At 30.6% G+C, this 20,313-nt stretch overlaps 1 protein-coding gene across 1 annotated transcript; it reads right to left on the reverse strand.

The window, feature by feature from the left end:
• Positions 1-652: 652 nt before the first annotated feature.
• Positions 653-12,378, reverse strand: LOC138305971 (uncharacterized). Its single transcript, XM_069246279.1, has 13 exons — positions 12,277-12,378; positions 11,080-11,097; positions 7,505-7,525; positions 7,152-7,187; positions 6,619-6,723; positions 5,571-5,615; positions 4,676-4,696; positions 4,235-4,291; positions 3,304-3,318; positions 2,886-2,915; positions 2,629-2,652; positions 2,155-2,220; positions 653-1,470 (listed from the first exon to the last, which is right to left on the reverse strand). Exons 1-12 carry the CDS (start codon positions 12,317-12,319, stop codon positions 2,192-2,194), a joined length of 444 nt encoding a protein of 147 aa, XP_069102380.1. The 5' UTR covers positions 12,320-12,378; the 3' UTR covers positions 653-1,470; positions 2,155-2,191.
• Positions 12,379-20,313: the final 7,935 nt, after the last annotated feature.

Consider the following 20,313-nt stretch of genomic DNA (forward strand, 5'->3'; position numbering starts at 1 on the left):
ATGATATTGAATCAAAAGTCAAATAATTCAATGCAATGTGCTTGTAATGTAAATTGAACATTAACGATTATCACACAAAGACATGTATTGCAAAGTGGTTACCAATGCATGTTCTTGTTTGATTGGAAACAACCTCTAACTAATTGATGATCTCCTCAATTTATGTAATTATATTGTTTGGTACACAACCAATCAACACTTTAAGTGTGACATTTAGATTAATAGCACGATGTGTACCCTTTCATATTCATCAGATATATTAACATGTAGTTTACATGCGCAAAGACGTAAAAGTTTACGAGTTGTGTTTGGTTGTGCGATGACTAATGTCGATATCGGCACTATTGTTTAAACAACAATATGTTGTAGTATCGTCATGGACCAAATGACTCTTTCTCTTCGTCTAAGGTATGTAAGTTGTCTCATCATTTGTCTGATGAATTTGATATACACGCGTAATAAGGTCCGACCCTAAATGACTCTGATTAATAGGACGTCTCAATGAACAACCAAACCAATCAAATCGATATTTTGAAGGTATCTATAAGTACATCCTCGATACTCCAGAGTTTACTATCACTATCGTTCTATCCAACCCTCGACTAAATCCATGATGTCAGGATAGTATAATTAATTACTCAAACAATTGATATAAAATGATTTTGTATGAACATTTATTGAAAATATATTAATTTTGTATCAAAACATATGAACATACTAGCGAATAAATTAAATATGTAAAGTGTATATGTGCCGTTAACAAACACCTTTACAACATACAACGAAATATGAATATTACATTTGAGACATAACTCACTCAGACACCTTAATTAAAGCATGATTACATTACTATATGATATGACGTAATACAATTATATGAATTTGAATAATTTCTTAACTGTTCGAAGTGTATGAACATATATCAATACCTATCTATGTAAATCATTTGAGCTGAAACATTTAATAGATATTTATAGATCATTTATATATCATTTGAACTCCATCGCCTTTTTATATCGAAAAAAGTAAAGTGATGAGTGATAGAACTGTGAGAATTCTGCCATAAACGAAGCATCGATTAAACTTAAAAACGAGATTCGAATGATGGATATGAACAGGGATATTATTTTCTATTCATATTGGTAGATCTTTTAAATAAATCACATTTTCAAACTTTTACAAAATCATGCGACTGAGATATTTAATATTGTATTGATAATAAAATAAACATTATATATTAACGATGCACACTTATGTGGAAACTATGTAATATTTATGTTATGAACGTTTTCAACGAAAATGAAACAACACAGTGTGATGTAATTATGTATAACTTATGATTGAATAGTATATACAATGATGTACATATAAAACGTGCTTAGGAAATTCGGTAACAAGAAGGAAAAACGAAAACATTGATTGAATTATGTCCCTTGGTGCGAGTTCTTTAACTCCGGTAGATGTTCGTCCCTGAAACAAAAATAACATTGATTTGATATGCATGAATCAGTTATAAATCAGGTTTCCATTGATTCATAACATACTTAACTACAACCAAATAAATGATACGTAAATAAAGGATCTTACATAAGTGGCTATGTGATATGAAATTTATCAAACGAGTTCAATAATTTAATATGCCACGAGCCTTTAATTATTTAACGAGTTTGATAAATTTCATACCACATATTCATCAGTGTAAGATTATATTTATCACATATTTTTATTAATAGAAATACAAGTAAAATCTTAAATTTCGTCTCTATATAATACAGTATAAATCGATATGACGTTTTCGTCTACTGAGACAATCATGCGACATCATATATAAATAATGACGTCAAAACTACATGTGACGTCATAATAGTGTTATTACGCATTTGTCTTAAGATATTTATTACATGGCCGTATAACATTGCTAGACGGACCAGTTATGTGATAAATTGAATTTTAAAACTAACACAATATAATAAATGTATTAAAAACTGAAACATTATTAATGCATATATTTTTAAGCGATATAGAAATTTGATAAACCTCTTGGAAAGATATATTTATACATTATCGTATATGAGGTATATTCTCTACGACCAGACCGTAGGTTCAAGCTTTATTACGTTATATAAACGAACATATTTGGTAAAAACTACATACCTTAGAACGAATGGAATTTCAATACTGCTGTTTTCGCTTAGATGATATTAACCTGATCGACATCTTCTGCAAATAAGAATAGTAAAAACAGTGTAAAATTTGTATTAAACTTTTAATAGATTAATAAATATAACATTTCTTGAAAAAATATAACCTTAATTAGTAACCTTATCTAAGTTATTTTGAATTTATATCGGTATGGGAAAATATTAGTTCATAAATCACTGCGGTTATTCTACGTTCACCATCTGTTATGAATGATAGCAACTGATGCTTACACGTTTGATTTTGAGTGCTTCAGTAGGGCTTTTTTAAAATTATCCATTGATATTATAGTAAATGACATAATTGGTTGCTAATTAGGACGTTGGAGTTCGTGCATTTATCTTAAGATCAAATAACATGAAGAGATAAAATCAGCTACTATTTCCATCAACGTCAATACTTTTAAAAACGTATACAAGCAATACTTACCAAGAATGCCTGCTCTTGCAGCCACTGTATGAAGGGAAAAGAAGAACAGATGAAAATATTTTTTATAAAACATTTAGTTATTTGAATTTCTTTTATGCAGCTAGCATCTTTACTATTACTGATCAATACGTCAAAAAGTTAGTTTGCTTAAAATACATGTATGTCAGTCGAATCTTGTTGAACTACTTAATACATTCAAAAATCCGCAGTATGTTTTTATCATGGCATACCTAAAGCGTAGAAACAAATAAACTTACGTCTCAGATTTGTGCCTCGTGAAAGTGTAACTGTAAAATGAAAATAAGTATTGAATGTATGAATTGTCTTAAAACATTTTAAATTACATTAAATAAATTTGGTAAATTGGGTCATAGATTATTTATTGTAGTTTTCCATAACGAGACTGATGGAGATAACATTTATGTCCTACGTGTATTGTAAATTAGCACGTTATTATTCTAATTCAGCTTGACATGTAATAAAAAAGATCCATTTTATGATTACATAATATTTAGATGACATGTGACACAATTCTACTACAATCGAAACATCGATGAATGCGGTTTCGATGTTTGCATTTACATGCTGACCATTGGTTACTGAATTTCTTCATTACTAATTTCTTAGATAAGCATATATTTTAATTGGCTGCTATTTTTAGTTTGTTCTACTCACCACTGTCTGCGTCACCTGTTCAACAAAGATAAAAATTAACCATTAATATCCACATCATAATTACCAAGTATAACAGATATCACTGATCATAACATTTCGACACAATATTTGATAACTATTTTCACTTAATTATGCATAGGTATATGTATATAAACTATAATCTTAGTTTTCATAATTTAGTTAATATTTTGTTAAAAACCTAAATGGGCTACACATGAAAGTTTGCGCCAAGCGCACAAAAATTATAAACTGTGTTTAAATAGGACAACAAAAAACTATTGATGTAAGTGTTCATGCTCTATACTCAATATTTCAACTGAATAAGTTTCGAATGTCTGTATTCTTTAATTTATTGCCATGATAAAATATGTATTATAAAACGAAGTTAGTATCAATAAACGTGTATATAATGTCATCGTGTATCATTTTACATTACTAAATGTCATCAGTATACTAGTAGAACATGATCAGAGACTCATTAAGTGATAACTGTCACTGCTTTTATCCTTACCTATAGATTTTAAATTTGTTAAATCTATGATATGAAAATTAATTATTTGAAAAAACTGCATTCCAAACAAGCTTTAACGATGTATCATAGAACAAGTACGATGGCTTCATTTGAAAATTAATTAAGTAATAAATGATCCGCAAACTATGCACGTTTCATGACGGGACGATGAATGTGTACGGTGACCATCAAGGGAGGTAACTCACTTTTTTCGGAATTTACATATTACAGAGTTATCTGCACTTGCTGGTAGGTATTGATTGTGACGTCTTGTGTTTGCAAGCGTAACGCCATACGTTTCGGAGAAAATGACGTGAATTGCGCTCACAAAATATTGACGTAACAATCAATACCTACTCGCAAGGGAGCTAACTCTGAAGTATGCAAAGACGGAATATCTGATGTTAAAAAGAAACTTACCAATACTAATACCTCTGAGCCCACCAACGCGCCTGATGTCTCCGTACTCTACTGAAGCTATCGAGAAAAAAACACATATGAATATGGAATATCTTTGTATTTTCTTTCATTTTTGCAGTTATAGTTAAGTTATAATTTTACTTTTAAATTAGTGAGCGAGTGATGTCACATTTAAATAAGATACATATTTAGGGAAAAGGTTAATAAAATGTTCATCAAGACATACTTTTTTTAGATATTCACTTGTTTTTTAGTGTTTTTCTGATATTAAGACGAATACTTTAGCGCATATATGATTCAACTAATCATAAAAGAATTACATATGATTCCACTTTTCTTTAAAAAGTCATTATCAGTAAATATGGCTCTATTTAATATCCGACGGAGACATGTTTTATTGTATGAAATTTATATATTGATAAGATGTCTTTAAAAACTCACGGAAATCAATATCTCCTCCTCCTGCAAAAAAACCGAAATAAAAGTTATTACTTATAAACAACCATATTAATTCATAGAAGTGTAATACATAGTGTGTTGGTTCAACATATGTTGATAACAATATCCTTCTTTTACACATACACTTAAAGGCCCAATATCTGTATCTTTCTTATTATTTAAAGCTAGGTGGGTCCCACTTAGTCAAACAGGCCGAAGTTAGCCGACATTGTACTGTCGTTGCCGAGAACGTCACATGACTACCGCAATAATCGTAACTTCTATGGCGACCAATTTAAAATGAAGGCATGTTTACACGTATCGACTTTTAACAACTGATGTACCAAAGTTATTAAAAAACATTATAAATATTCTTTAATATATCTTAATTTCAACTACATCTACAAATACTACCAATATCGGAGTCGAATTTAACTTGAATTTTTTTTAGATATATACGTATAGTTTGGCTTAACGTTCCATTCATCATAAAATCCGTATGGGATATTACTGTATGTATTGCCCAAAGCAAAAATAAACGATAATGTTATTGTAAGGTAACATAATCGGAATTATATGTAAATATATGATAAACATTCATTTTTTAAATAATTGTAGATTTTATGTGTGGTTTGTAAGGTTTATGAAATGTTGCGTGTGTGAAAGTATTGAATATTTCAAAAGTCGAGGTATATCGTGTTGTATCTCTTTGTACATTGTATTTGTGAATCACTTGCCCTTTTTATAGTGCGATATCACTGTTACTATGCTGTCACGGATACCAAAAACACTCCACCCCTAACCAAAGGTTTTATTTTCGAACACTTTCGTATATTTCTTTTAATGTTAATATCGCCATCAAAATTATACAAAATCCAACATTTAAACAATGACTTACCAACAACAAAAAGGTTACTTCCACTCCTCAATCCTGACCTCATGCCTGAAATGATTAATGGGACAATTGTATAGCTAGTCCTCAGCAAGGATGGACAAAATATAGGTTTTAGCATGCAAAAACGCAAAAAAAAAAAAATGAGAAAACAGACTCTAGCAAAAAATATGATGGTCGATGGCAACATCTTAGAGATACATTCGAAGTACGTTCAGTCGTATTTTTTTTCGTATAGTGGTTCATAAAGGACATGCAGGTTAACGTAAAGTACGGTACGTAATGGCACGGTTGATACAAATACCTACAATTTATATGATTTAATGGAAATGTAGATCATTCAACTCATATTGTAATAATTACGTAAATAACATTAGAAAAAATATTTTTATTTTTTATTTTTCTCATATGTACCATGTATATTGCAGAAAATAAATATAGTTTAGTTTTAAAATAGTAAACTCTATGCATTTTGAATCGATGCAATACGGGGATTCAGATAAACCAAAACGACGCGGGAAAAGTGATTATTACCGTCAAATATTCCCACCTTCCAGTGGTTGTCACGTCAGAAAAAAATAACAGGTCAAAATGACGTCATAATAACCAGTATGTGAGACTAATCAATAGAAAATAATACGTTACCCGCGTCATTTTGGTGTCTTGAAACCAAGGCATAAGTACAGATTGCTAAATGTACTATATTGAGATATGCTAATAATACACTACTGTAAACTTTCCATCGCAGCTACTTTTTCGCAACTTCCCTTTCAAAACATTTTCTCGGAGATAACGTTTCAAAGATTTAAAATTGAATGGAGATATATTTGAATCCATTGATGCAGGACTTATCTAAGATATTATTTCGTGGAGATAAACTTTGCGAATTTACCTTGATTGCTAAATTCATGAAAATAAATAGTCGGCGAAAGAAAATTGGTTTACAGTGCCTCTTTGAATCAGCATCAGTATTGTGTTTATCTTATTATTTCCGGTAAGGTTTATTTATGATATTATTATATATTATGAATTTTATGTGTTGCATTTTACTTACGTGGTCTGTAGGTTCGGCGACCTAGTCCAAGGTTTGAGATGGATGACAGACTTGAAATTCTCCTTGGTCTTCCAAACCCAATATTTACAGTATCAGCATCACTTACTGTGGAATACAAAGCAAATATATATAAATTACTGTTAACAATATTGACATAATCAGCATCCGATGGTTTTATTTATATCACATTACCAATAGTTAATCTGGAAACATAATAATCGTTGAAAATATTGAAAAAAAAAATCATTGTGCCTTGTATTGTTAAGTAATAAGTATAAGTTTGTATGTTTTAAGACTTCCAGGTTAAGATTTAATTGAATGTTATATACCAGCTAAAGATGAATAGACGTGAAATATATAAAGAGTTAGTGCAATCGATACGGAATCGAAGCTAATAACCTATATTTAGATTTAGATTTTTTGTTATATTCTAGGTTTTTAATTTTTTTACCTCTGAGAAAGAAGTAAGTATGCATAAGTCATATATCATGATTGAATTGTTTGGCATCTTATTTATTAAAGGACACACTTACCGGATGAAAGGATAGTTCTAGGTGAATATATTGCACCTGTAATTAAGAAACAAATGCTGTATTACTATCACATACGGACGTTTGGAAGGCTATAATCATCACATGTATAAATGGTAAACTGGTAAATAAAACATTCAAGGATATATTAAGTCGAAAAATAATTAGACAATTGTAACAAAACAGATTTAATTGTCATCGATTGAAATGTCATTTTCTTTGGGTTTTTTCTTTATTTTTCTTTTAAGAGGGAGGTGGTTTATATTATTTTGAATGATTCATTTATTGTTAATATATGTTATTGTTAATGTGTCACTTATACATATATATGATATAGATTTGAGACAAATACTTACGTCTTGACCCAATTACTAAGGCTGAAATTGAAAAGAAAAAAACAAATATTAAAAGTGAAATAAGTGTAATGGAAATAACTGCGTTAACAAATAGTAAAATTTATTTACTTTAACATAATTTAAAATTTTGGTATTTTTACAGCTATGTCATCAAACGTAATGTTGATGTGAGATAATGGAAAAGTGACCGAGATCCCGTTATCAAAAGTCATTCAAATAAGACACATGTCACCGTATAGAATTGCCGAGTCATGACATAGGTAGAGCTTAACAAAACTACGATCGATGACTAGTGGAAACTTAACCGGGTTATCAAGAACAGTATAGGAATGATGCGATGCATGTTATTTGTAATATGATACTAATAGTGAATCTACAGCTGTTCAACATACTGTAAACAATCATTATTTTTTTTCTGTTTCGAAGGCTATGGCAGTGTGGAAAGAAATCATAGGTAAAGTATGTTGTTAAGATATAGGAGATATAAGTCGTATGGGGTTAGTTTCTTACGGATAGTCATTTTTGCATTGATAGCAATATTGATTGATACTTGGTAACAGCAGATGATCATAAAATGGATATTTCGAAATTTTCTTCCTTCCTTACTACCCATGCATGAAGAACAATATGCCATTCATTCAAGGGCGTTTGATAGGCACATATCTGATCTGAACTGAAGCGTGTCAGGTTGTCTGCATTTGGAATGGACAACATGTGACATATACTTGACACCTTGTTATCGCTTTTCTGAAGGGCCATTGTCAAAGCTATTGTTGTTTGTTTGTTATACTGGTAAAAACAATGGTGATTCATAATATTTCCTACCATATTGGAACCAGGCGTCTTGTTTGTCCGCGAAAATATATCCAGTACTTGCACTGTATATATTTTACTTTTTCGCACTAACTATAAACGCCCTTGCCAATCCTTCACAATGTGATCATCGATATTCGATGGATTTGTGTAAATTTAAGAAGAAGAATAACATAAAATAATGAGAGACTGAAAAAATTCTAGTACGAATCAGTCCGTGTATATGGGTGCTATACCTGGCGGATATCGTTTTTGGCATAAATAGATTTTGTCCTACGCTGACGTATTTATGCCCCATCTAATTAGTAGAAATGTTCATGGAATGATCATTCTGAACAAGCGTATTATAATGCACATTGCATTACTGAACCACGAAACATATCTTAAAATCGAGTACGAATATTTTTATTTTTTAATATTTTTCTCATTACACATTTATCCATTTTAATTTCGAACAAATGAATGTTGAACATACTACTCACACCAGACTTTACGTATATCAGTTATTTAATACTAAGACATAACGCTAAACCTATTTTTATATTGTATTTATATATGTCACTCACACTCCGGTACAAAACATCGACAGGCATGACAGATATATCGGTACTGTGATATCAGCGTCGACGCCTAGAGTCTGATGGGAGCCATGGATCAATCAAACACACCTGTATACTATACCATATATAGACATAACGTGTCTATAAGTAGACTTTGCATAGGTAGTGTATCTCGATTCTATGCCATCTGTGTAAATAAGCATAGGTTCCCTTCATCCGACAGATACCTCGATTGTTTGTTCCTAAAGATATTATTCTTAATTCTGATGATTGATTTGTCGTAATTTTTATCAAATTGTATTCTATTATTGTTTTTTTTTAATTTTGGTAATCGCTTGCTATGAAGAAAACTTTGAATCCGGAAAACTTAAAGAATTTCATATTTAAGAACGTTTGTTCAAAATTATTTGCGCATTCTGCTTGCTATTTCAAGTTGCCGTCGTAAAATATTTGTTGGGAAATAAGTCAAGAAATTACGCAAGGATTTCAAATAAATTCTATTATCAAAAGTGTAAAAATCCAAATTCGTTTTGGATTTCAAAGTATTTATATAGATATATTAAGTGTCGAGCAATGATCACTCGTTAAACTATTTTTTTTTAAAACTAAGTTAAAGCATTTAAAACTTTTATTTGGTTTATTTTGCTTTCCTTCAAGCAATAAGTTTCATTGAGAAAGTTTCTGGAGTGAAGGCGGAGTACTCGGAGAAGTATAACCGCCCAACATAAAGTTAGTATAACCTGCAATGCTAGCGTGGGAATTGGAAACGCCTTATCATGTTGTCATAAGATTGGTGTTTTTTTCTGGACTTTCCGGTTATAATAACCACATAGCTACATAGTCTCCCCGTGTTGTAAAGTAGTTACAAAAGCCTTGTGTTGTACAACAGACATCACTTTACAAGTAAGCCAATGCTGGGGAAATGATTAAGCGATATAGACAATTATATACGTTAATGTCAGCTGTGTCGTGTATGGAATTTGGTGATTCTATCTAATTATACTTATGTGGTCATACCAGTCACTGTAAACACACGAAGTGATGACGTTAGTAGTTCACCTGGCCTTAGTTTGCCTTGTATCATACACAGGTGTACTAAATACATACGGAGTTGCAATATTTATCTTATTGCCTGTTTATAATTGGATATGTTATGACTCCCGTTTACCATTTTCAAAACGTATTGCGACAACAGTTTAGACAGACTCGATAGACAACATCTTCAATTATCATTGGTATATGTTAATAATAGATGAAAATATAATATGAAAGTTATAAAATAAATGTGACGAATGTAAATATATCGTAATGTGAGATGTCTCTCTACACTACATACGTACACGTTGCGAGTGTGTTGTGTGTCTGTACATAACAGCAGAAACTGATAATACATGTAAATGCCAAGCATATAAGAACCTCACTTTTGATATATTTCCAAATCATAAGAATAAGAAGCTTAAGGGGAATTGCTGCTATGGATTCATTTCGTTTCACAATTGTTCCCTAACGTTATGCCATGGTAATGGAATGAGGTCACAATATATTTATGTATTGTTCCACAAGTAACCTTGACAAATGAGGACAAGCTATGTGTATGTCATTAATTGATTCACAACGGGATATGGTCCTATTGAACATATGTCCTTTGAAAACAACCATATAATTTATAACGATTGTAGTTCTCAAATAAAAAAAAATAAAAAAAAATAAAAAAAAATAAAAACATATGTATACTATTAAACAGTATTTCCAAACACAACATACTAATTTGCACATTTTGATTTAAATAAAGATAAAACCAAAATTCATCTGTCCATTTCTCATGTTAGTCCCTTAGACAATTTTTCTATATATACGTAATCTTGTAAGAAAAATCTTGCATCTTTTAGAAACAGTGTTGAATCTATATTTGCAATGACTACCTGTCAATCAAGTTGATTGTGGTAATATTATAATGGTATATATGCATTATGTTACTTTGATACACCAAAGCGCAATATTTTTTTTTATATTTCTGCAAGCGAAATAGACATCGTTTGGACGATAACAGGAAATATGGTCATTTCGGAACCTACGAAATCTGCCTTCAGAATTTACAAGGATATACACGTTCACTTTGCGATATTAATGTATTGTATAAAGTAAATTCGGGTAAAAGCCCTCCACCGATTTCAAAATCAATATAGAAAAGGGCGGTCTTACCTTCAATATTGGCAACAACTGCAATTAAAATAACAACATGTACGTTAATAAAATTGCAAAATTAGTAATAACTTTAATAATCGCTGACGACAAAATGGTATGAAATGATAATAATTATAAACGATTACCATGTGAAAGTAAATAATAATTTAATTTTACCTTTTTAAATATACCTTGCTTGAAGAAAAATGAGGTATGGCTAAAACGATACTATAGTTCGAACTCGATTCTTAACGGAGAACAACTATTTCGTAATATGGTTGACCGGACCAGTTCCTTAATATGACGATTTGATGTAAGTTTTATAATCAGTAATCAGATTGCAATTTCTTGTTATTCTATTAAAATTTGGAACCATAAATAAATAGCATATCCATTCACCGATCTCTGTAATATCGAAATGGAAATATCAGGAAACTTTTTCCACTTAGTTGAACGACTTCGGAACTGATTTGTCTTCAGGGAAAAATAATTGAAGCAAAAGGCCTAATTTGAAAACATAAGTTTTATCATTATCATGCGTACTGAATACTATTACATATGGCTTATTTGAAATGTATTAAAATGGCAAGATTAAAAAGAATATAAAAGAGTACTTATCTGATCTATTCAATATTTAAATGCAATACAGAGTTTATCGATACAAGGCAAACGGATTCAGTAAATATAACAGCTGGTGACCAATGTTCTCAATGAAAAGATTCAAATAATAATTGTACAACATAAAACAATGTTATATGTAAAAAGTAATTAGTAATACAAATTTGACAATTTGACAACATTACTATATACAAATTGACCTATTTTGTTTCTTATCACATTACGCTATTACATGATTTTACTTAGTGTTTCAGGATCTAGCTGGTAAAAATGTTTTGAATTTTAAATTTTACAAGTATTTTGTAATATGTAATGTTTGCAACACAAAATATACAATCCAAATTTTCTGAAAGCACTCATAAAAACAAAATGTTTTAGTTATTATGTAATTGAATTGTAATTATAAAAACATGTTAGCAACATTTGAATATTAAACCAGATAAATCAGATAAGGGAACAAAGAGCGAGTGCACACGCTGCTTATATAATGCCAAATATTAACAATTAAAGTTTTAGTATTTTTCAATACAGGAAAATATTTTTTTTTTCAGAAATTTCAAAAGTACAAATCATATATATGTAAAATGAACTACTTACCAATTAGACATATAAATACTGATATAGCAGCCTTCAATGACATGGTGAAGATAGGATTATTGTGTTGAGACAAATAACCTCTTACTATATGCACACAATGAAGCGAGACAAAGGATGTGTGCCTATGATGCACACAATGAAGCGAGACAAAGGATGTGTGCCTATGATGCAGGGCGCCTATTTATACTCGTCTGATAGCACCCTCCCGCCTGTCATGTATTTTACAATAAACACATAATCATAGGCAAAAACAAGCTAATCGCCATAGACATATATCACTACCGTTATTGATATCAAGGACATGACAGCGCTTGTCACCTAGGGCACAAAGCATTGTTATAACGCAAAAACAAACATCTTAATGACATTGATACGTCATTGTTCTATAGAACATGTAAGTGACCCAGACGATATAGAAATGGTATTATTATAGTATTAACAAGTACTTTTCAAGAGTTGATATGAACTGAACATAAACCATAATAGCAATCTGAGACAAGAGTATTGTTCTGTGTATATTGCGTTTATTATATCATAAACACCACTGTTATGCAGGTTATACTTAGTTACGCTTGATAGTATATTAACTGTATATACATTAATGTGTTTAACCAAAGAAACATTGCTCTTAATAGTACGAGGAAAAATGAGTTTATTGAACGCGGCAGGAATGTATAGACCATAACTAGACATATGCATTGATAAGTGTTTTCAGTTATTCGGTCTTCGCACTTCTAAAGAACATTATTAAAGTAATCAAAATACATTGACTTTTTACAAGTGGGAGCCTTGTCTTTATCATGTTATTCAAACTATCTGTATTGGTGGAAACATATTTTGATAACTCTATTATGATATTCCAGGGGGTTACTTAAATACCATTTTTGTATTTTTCAAAAGTGGCCATTTTAATTGATGAAATATCAAATAAAGTGACATCTTACATTGGTATCAGACAACAGTTTGTAACACAAAACCGATGTCGTTTCAGTTAGGTGTTTTACACATTTTGAATGTAATATTGATAACAGGGAAAATAATATAAAAGGTACTAGTATATTACTTCTTCATCTATTTTGTTTTATTTTCGGTATGTAGTGCCTTTGGTCTTGTGGTCAGATTTTAATCATAAGCCCATCTCATTACCAACATTTTATGAAAGCTTTCAGAGAACTATATGGAAATTAACTTTCATAATGATATTTTTTCTACGAATTAAAGACTTACGGAGTCAATCTATGTACAAATGGCATTTTTAATTTAAAAAGGTCTTTCATGGTATTAAAATGAATATATGAGGGAAAAAAACTGAAAGTAACTTACGTACATGTATGTGTTTGAAAAGATACCATGTCGCCGTTTCAATATTTTAGAAAATGTATATGGTGTTGTCCACGATATAAATGATTGCTTGATTTATCCATTTATTTATTTCATTTATTTATTTATATATTTTTATTTATTTATTAATCTATTATTTATATATTTTATTTATTTATTTATATATTTTATTTATTTATTTATATATTTTATTTATTTATTTATTTATTTATATATTCATTTATTTATCTATTTATTTATTTATTTAATCTTTTTCTTATTTTTGAAGCATTTATATTTTGCTTAATGATCTCAATAATTATGATTTCTTATATTGTTTGAATATGAACTATTTTGTGAGGACATATGATGCTTCGATCTTTTTAAGAAATGGACTGAAATTGAATGGCCGATTTAATGAAAGCAGATATTTAATAATCATTTAATCATTGCATTTAACTGTATGAAAACGACAATTTTTTATGTGATACATATATGTGTTTATGATAAACACCAAGGTGAAATGGACTCAGGGAAGCTAATTGATGAATAATATAGGAGATAACAGTTATGAAATCGTTGGTGTGCTGTAATTATGTAGTTATGAATTACATATTATAGCTATATTGAAATGTTGTTTTTTTAATTTAATAATTGCTGTTGTCCTACACATTCCTGAGTCTTCAGTTATAATATCCAGAAGATTTTTTTTCTTATTAAACTATTTCGAAGCTTAAAATAAGTTACTGGTTATGATCAATGTTATCTTATAAATGCCCCTTATATTTGATCAATAAAACGATGAACAAAAACAATCATAAAATACCCCTGAAACAAGGTTTCCGAGGTGTTATTTTTATTATCATCAGGACACCTTGACCTTCTATAATAAATCCCCATAGGCATATTCGATACGTGCGTTGCACATCTAACAATGCATTTGACATTTCAAACAAATGTTGCAAACGACCTAAGTTGACCTGGCAAATGACACGTTGTGCGTCATAGGTCCAGTTCTATCTACATTATGGTAAGCCTAGTTAGCTTCAAACCAATGGAAGCAACAAACATGCTCCATGATAGTCTTCATCTTATACACAGGTGTAGTATATCAAGTGTATTTTTAATGGAATCCACTTTTAACTTTTATAGTTGATATCGTTAGAGCATACAATGCAACTAAAGGCGTGTCGTGACGATTTCCACAAAGTCAGTTAATGTCTCACTGTATCTGATTGAACAATGCGTTAAAGTACGTTGGTCAAGATGACCTTCGTATTGGAGGCAGTAATTCATAGAAACAGAGAAGGAAGTTGGTCAGAGAAAGTAATGTTACAGTCGTGTTGGTAACTACTCTAACAGTCACGATCTGTGTAGAACACATGAAGGTGGACATAACAAGATTTCTATATGTAACTGAATCATTTGATACTTCTAAAATACTCCTCAGTAACCGGAAATGTTAAAGCTTATTTGTTTTTTCGTTTTGTTAAGCATCTTATTACAATGTATAACTAATCATTTTGGATTAGTTTATGGTCATTTAAACTAAATTGGTATGATTTAATGTATAGTATTTTTTTAATAATTCAAAACTTACTTTTGATAATTCATCTTTCACACATAACTACATAGGATTCATGGTTAGCTCATTACAATTGGTTGTACGATGTGATTAGGATTTCAGGACGTTCCGAACAGTGATCGGAAGGGCCGTTCGTTCGGACCTCCTCGGGTCAAACAGTACATTCGGAACTCCACATGAAAACTCTTTTGTGACTAAGATTATGAAGAATAGCGATCTATATGTTATCCGTCTAACGATATCTTACCTTTTAACGTTAAAATCAGGATGGTATAGTCGATAAACGGCGTATTTGTCGATATTGTACTTAGTTCGGTTTGCCGAAAGCTTGATACCGGGTGAAAATCAAAGTATGTACGGTAGGTGTAGGACCTAGTTTCGACAAACTAGAAAAAAAAATAATGTTGTCAGATCTTTGAATTTGGCTAGGCTAATATAACATGAAGCTAACATTACATTATCTTTTGAGAGGCTAATTACATAACTCATACAAACGGACTGATATGTGCCGATACGGTCTTAATCTTGTACTGAATAAAATGAGATTTCATAACAATCAAGTGATTAAAACATTTTCTGTTCAACTCAGTTAAACTGTGAACATTTGACACTTTATATACATGTGTTTTGATTTTGCCGAGTAATCATCTAGTGTAAAACTACAGATACAGAAATATTATCATCTCTCAATCGCCCCATCCCTGCTTTTCGTTCAATTTGTACCATCTAGTATATTTTATGAATATTGTATGTAGATGTCTACATGTATCATGTTTAGCTAATATGATCATCAATAAGCACTAACACGTTCGGGAAACAAGACTTTATTTACTGTATACATGTACGATAAGACATAGGCCTAACTACTGTTATTAAATGATGCATGTATTTCCTGTTTTGAGGAAATGCATGGAAATACTCTGATTCCTTTGATTAAATACTATCTTACGAAAAATCACATGTAAGCTAGTGTCAACAACAGTATTATATCTGTGATATAGAAGCTAAACATGTACATGTAGACATAGACTAATTATTTTCCTGTCTACAGTAATCAGCTGAACGTAGATCAAGGATTCAGAATATGAGATTTTTTTCTTAGGTGTACACTTGCCGTACAGGTTATATTTAGGATTCAAAAATCTGTTTTAGTTTACTTCGGATAATAAATATATATCTACATATATTAGATATGCAGATATCTCCCCCAAAAAACATAAAAGACACACAGCTGTGTATGATGACATCGATTTTATGGACATTGTTGTGATCAAGTTGAAGTTATTAACTTTGATCGTTGTCACGTACACTCGTTACAAATTTGGCGCCAAATTCAAATATCTGCCTCAAACGACTGTTGAAGCTAAGATATCTTGACGATGGAAAGATAGAATTTGATAAAATATTTTTCCGCTAAAACAATATAAAGTCATGGATTGTCTAAAGGGTAATTGAAGTGGAGTCTTCACACGGCATTTTCCATATTCATTTTTCAGATATTTTATCCAGGCAAAATAATGGCTTATTTGTGCCATTTCTTAGCTTGTATAGCATCAAATCGGTGGCATCGTGACATGAAATTAACATGTATAACAATTGATTTCATCAGATGTTACACTTTATAATGTTGAATATATAAGATATTCTTTATAAAATATTACCGCTCGATTTCGGTCTAATAATATAATTGTGAAAAAAGTCATTTTTAGGGGGTAGGGGTATAGAAAGGCTAATTACTCAAAAATTCCTTTGTCATTTTTTTTATATTCTTTAATCATAACCCAAACAACTGTTTAATTACGTGGACAACAAATAAAGAAAAATTAAACGACACAATTTTTTTTAAATTGGGTATTTAAGTTGAAATTCAAATGCAAAAATTGGCCCTTTTTAGGCCTCATTTACACGCATTCGCGTGAAAAATTCACAATTAATGTATTTTTAAGAGTGAAAACGAAACTGAGATCATTGATAGCTATATAAACAGACAAATTAAAGATAAAAAATGTTGTTGTTTGTAATATTTCAGTCAATTACCAAGCTTTGAAATATGTGTGTAAAATTATATTTTAAGAAAAATAGACGGTAGAGTAGGGTTATTGAGAGTACAATATTTCCAAAACCGCACGGTCAAATTTCAAATAAAAGCCTTAATAAATAGTTTATCAACCAATCTTTCAGTGAGCAAATTTTAAAGAAAATTAAACGAGGGGAAATTTTTAGGCCTTACTGTATCGAACCATCTTAAATATGTTATGATTTTCAACTAAATGGAAATATTTTCAATTCTTCAGATTTATTTTCATACATTATTTACACGTATGAAGCATAAAACAAGAGCTTTCACACTATGTTGTGTTGTTGGAAATGCCAAAGCCTTTGAATGTTATTCAGATTGTCGCTAAGACACGTTTTTTATTTAATCAGTATGATGTAACCCTCTCTGTAGTAGTTAGTTATTACGTGATCATTGCTGGGTACATATGTATTCCCAATTGTACCATACCTAAATATGCATCACGCTCAATTATCTATGACGAGAAAAGAATCCTCCATTCGAGCGCTGTCGTAGGTAGTAGGTTCATTTCACATAAATCACTCATTCAGTTAGTATAAAAAACAACTACAAGGCCGATCATAGCTTTGTTATCGAGGCGTATTCTAACTCTGACCGTCTCGCTTTGATTTACATCCGACGAAATGTGAAAAGTTATATCGGTCGAATGATCGCCTTCCGCCGTTTGTTGATTGTATTTCAAGTCCACATATATATTCTCATGGCATTGGTGATGTGTATCTAGTTAATTCATTGGTCAGCCATTCTGGATCCTCCTACGCCTGGGTCAAAAGAGTGGGTGGTCATAAAGAGTTCTAAGATTTCACACGGTCAGATGTAGTCATACAAATCTCAGGATTACCGGGATAAAAAACTCAGTAATAACTTAAGCCATATTCTATGTGGTGTTTGACCTTTCTGATTTTTTTATTCTTTATTTCTTTTATTCTATAGATGCTAGCTGATGTTATCAATCAGAATAATACGTGGGCTGTTCTCATACTAATCAAGAACAAATTTAAATATTATGTTGCCATCTAAATATTCATTAGTCTTCAAAAACACGAATTTTCAGTGCATAAATTCAATGTTGTAACTAATGTTTGTAATGTTTACAAGGCATCACACATGTCTGTCTGTCCATTTGAATGATTTGTACACCATAGTTCACCAAATCAGACGGTTTTAAATAAATTCCCTAGAAAAAAAGAAAAAAAAACTTGTCAAAATGTTCGCCAGATATGGCAACTTATTTCAACAGTTAATGTTATTTTATCAATAATCAAGTGGTGCTAAAATAAACAATACACAATGTCTCTCACCCAAAGAGTAATTGTAAAAGCGGGATAAGACCTTCACCGAGTCCATACCAACTACAAGTAGAACTGAAAAGACAACTATTGATTATTGAACACTTTTGCAAAATACATGTTCAAAATGAGTCGCTAATGTATTTCAAAATAGATTTTTTTTTCATTATCATCCATAATGCTTATTTTTACTAATCAAGCATTCGATTGATCTTATTAGTTTTACGTAATTTGATACAACACTTGTTCGTTTCCTCCACAGTTCGATAAATAGGCAAAAATGTAAACATGATCTTCAATTTTGTTTTTACAACTAACATGTACATTACATTTCAATGCATATCTACATTCAGTATTTCCATCTTACTTTTTACTATGAAGGTTTATATATAAAGAAATGCTAAAATAATGAATGTTTTGTTCTTTGAAAAATAGGCAAAAAATATTAAATATTCATGATGTGCTTGATTTACAATGAAGACAAACTGAAAAAAAGAAAACACATTACGTTGATATCAATTACTTTTTCTGTCTGCTGAGGATAAACAACCATCTGTTTCACTACTTAGATATTCTGTTTTAGTGTTGCGATGCTTTGTTGAAATTCAATTTAATTTTAAAGTTGTTTTCTCAGAGATTCGTTATTGATCTGTGGTAGATCATCGTGGTGGACATATAGCCGTTAACGTGTAAACTATAAACCATACGTCATACGTATCAGATCACATCGGAGACAATAGCGGCTTGACACTTACTCTGTACAACAGTGTTATATCCGACATAACGTTCCATTTATAGACATACATCAATCTCTCTCCCACGACTCGGTTGCCAGGAGTTATTTATAGATCGAAGTCAATATTATCCACTTAGAACGTACCAAATATTTGCTTTACCTATTGGTTGCTGTTATTTTGCAAAGGGAAATAATATATAAATTTAACCAAAAAAATGTTTCTATAACGACGAGTTTCAACTGTTAATCATACTGTTCAGTTTAAACAGTAATAAGTTTTTTCTTCAGAAAAAAACAAAAAACAAAAAAAAAACTAGTTTTTCTACATGTTTCAAATCGAGGTCATATTTTCTATATGCTATTTATCAATTTTTGTTTGTCTTTGACGTTGTTTATTCATAATTTCGTGAAATACAAAAATTTAATAACGCTCTAATTTTGATTTTATAGAGCGTAACAGCAGGTTTTCGATTGTGGAAGTATTTCAAAAATATTTTTTTAGTAAATTCATGTGTTTTGTGACATTAATGTGAATACTTTACAAAATAACGTACTGCAAATGTTGAGAAAACGAGACGATGTTAGATGACAGAGGAAACCAATCGTTTAATATGATATAATTCCTTATCTAGCGCGGGTTAGCCTAGATTAAAATCCGCGTGTGGTGTGAAACATTCATTCCAAGGTGTTTAGTGGTTGAGAGTGAATTTGTCATAAGAAATATCAAAGTTGTTAAATTCCAGAATCGAGTAAATGATTATTAGGATTATCGTGAACTGTATATCTCTACCATTTGAGCTCTTAATGTGTCTTCATGCAACCAATTTTCTTTATCATTGAGGGTCTAAGAAACAGCTCAAAATTGTACCTCTCTGTCCCTGTCTATTAGACATTTGAAACATAATCAAAAGACTATACAAACTGAAGATGATAATATCCAAATTCCTTTAATTAGCTTGACGACAGCGACTCAATACGTCACGCCATTGTTTTTTAACAATCTGATTTTTATTATCATAATACATACTAT

The sequence above is a fragment of the Argopecten irradians genome, chromosome 13, assembly GCF_041381155.1.
Source record: "Argopecten irradians isolate NY chromosome 13, Ai_NY, whole genome shotgun sequence".
NCBI lineage: Eukaryota > Metazoa > Mollusca > Bivalvia > Pectinida > Pectinidae > Argopecten > Argopecten irradians.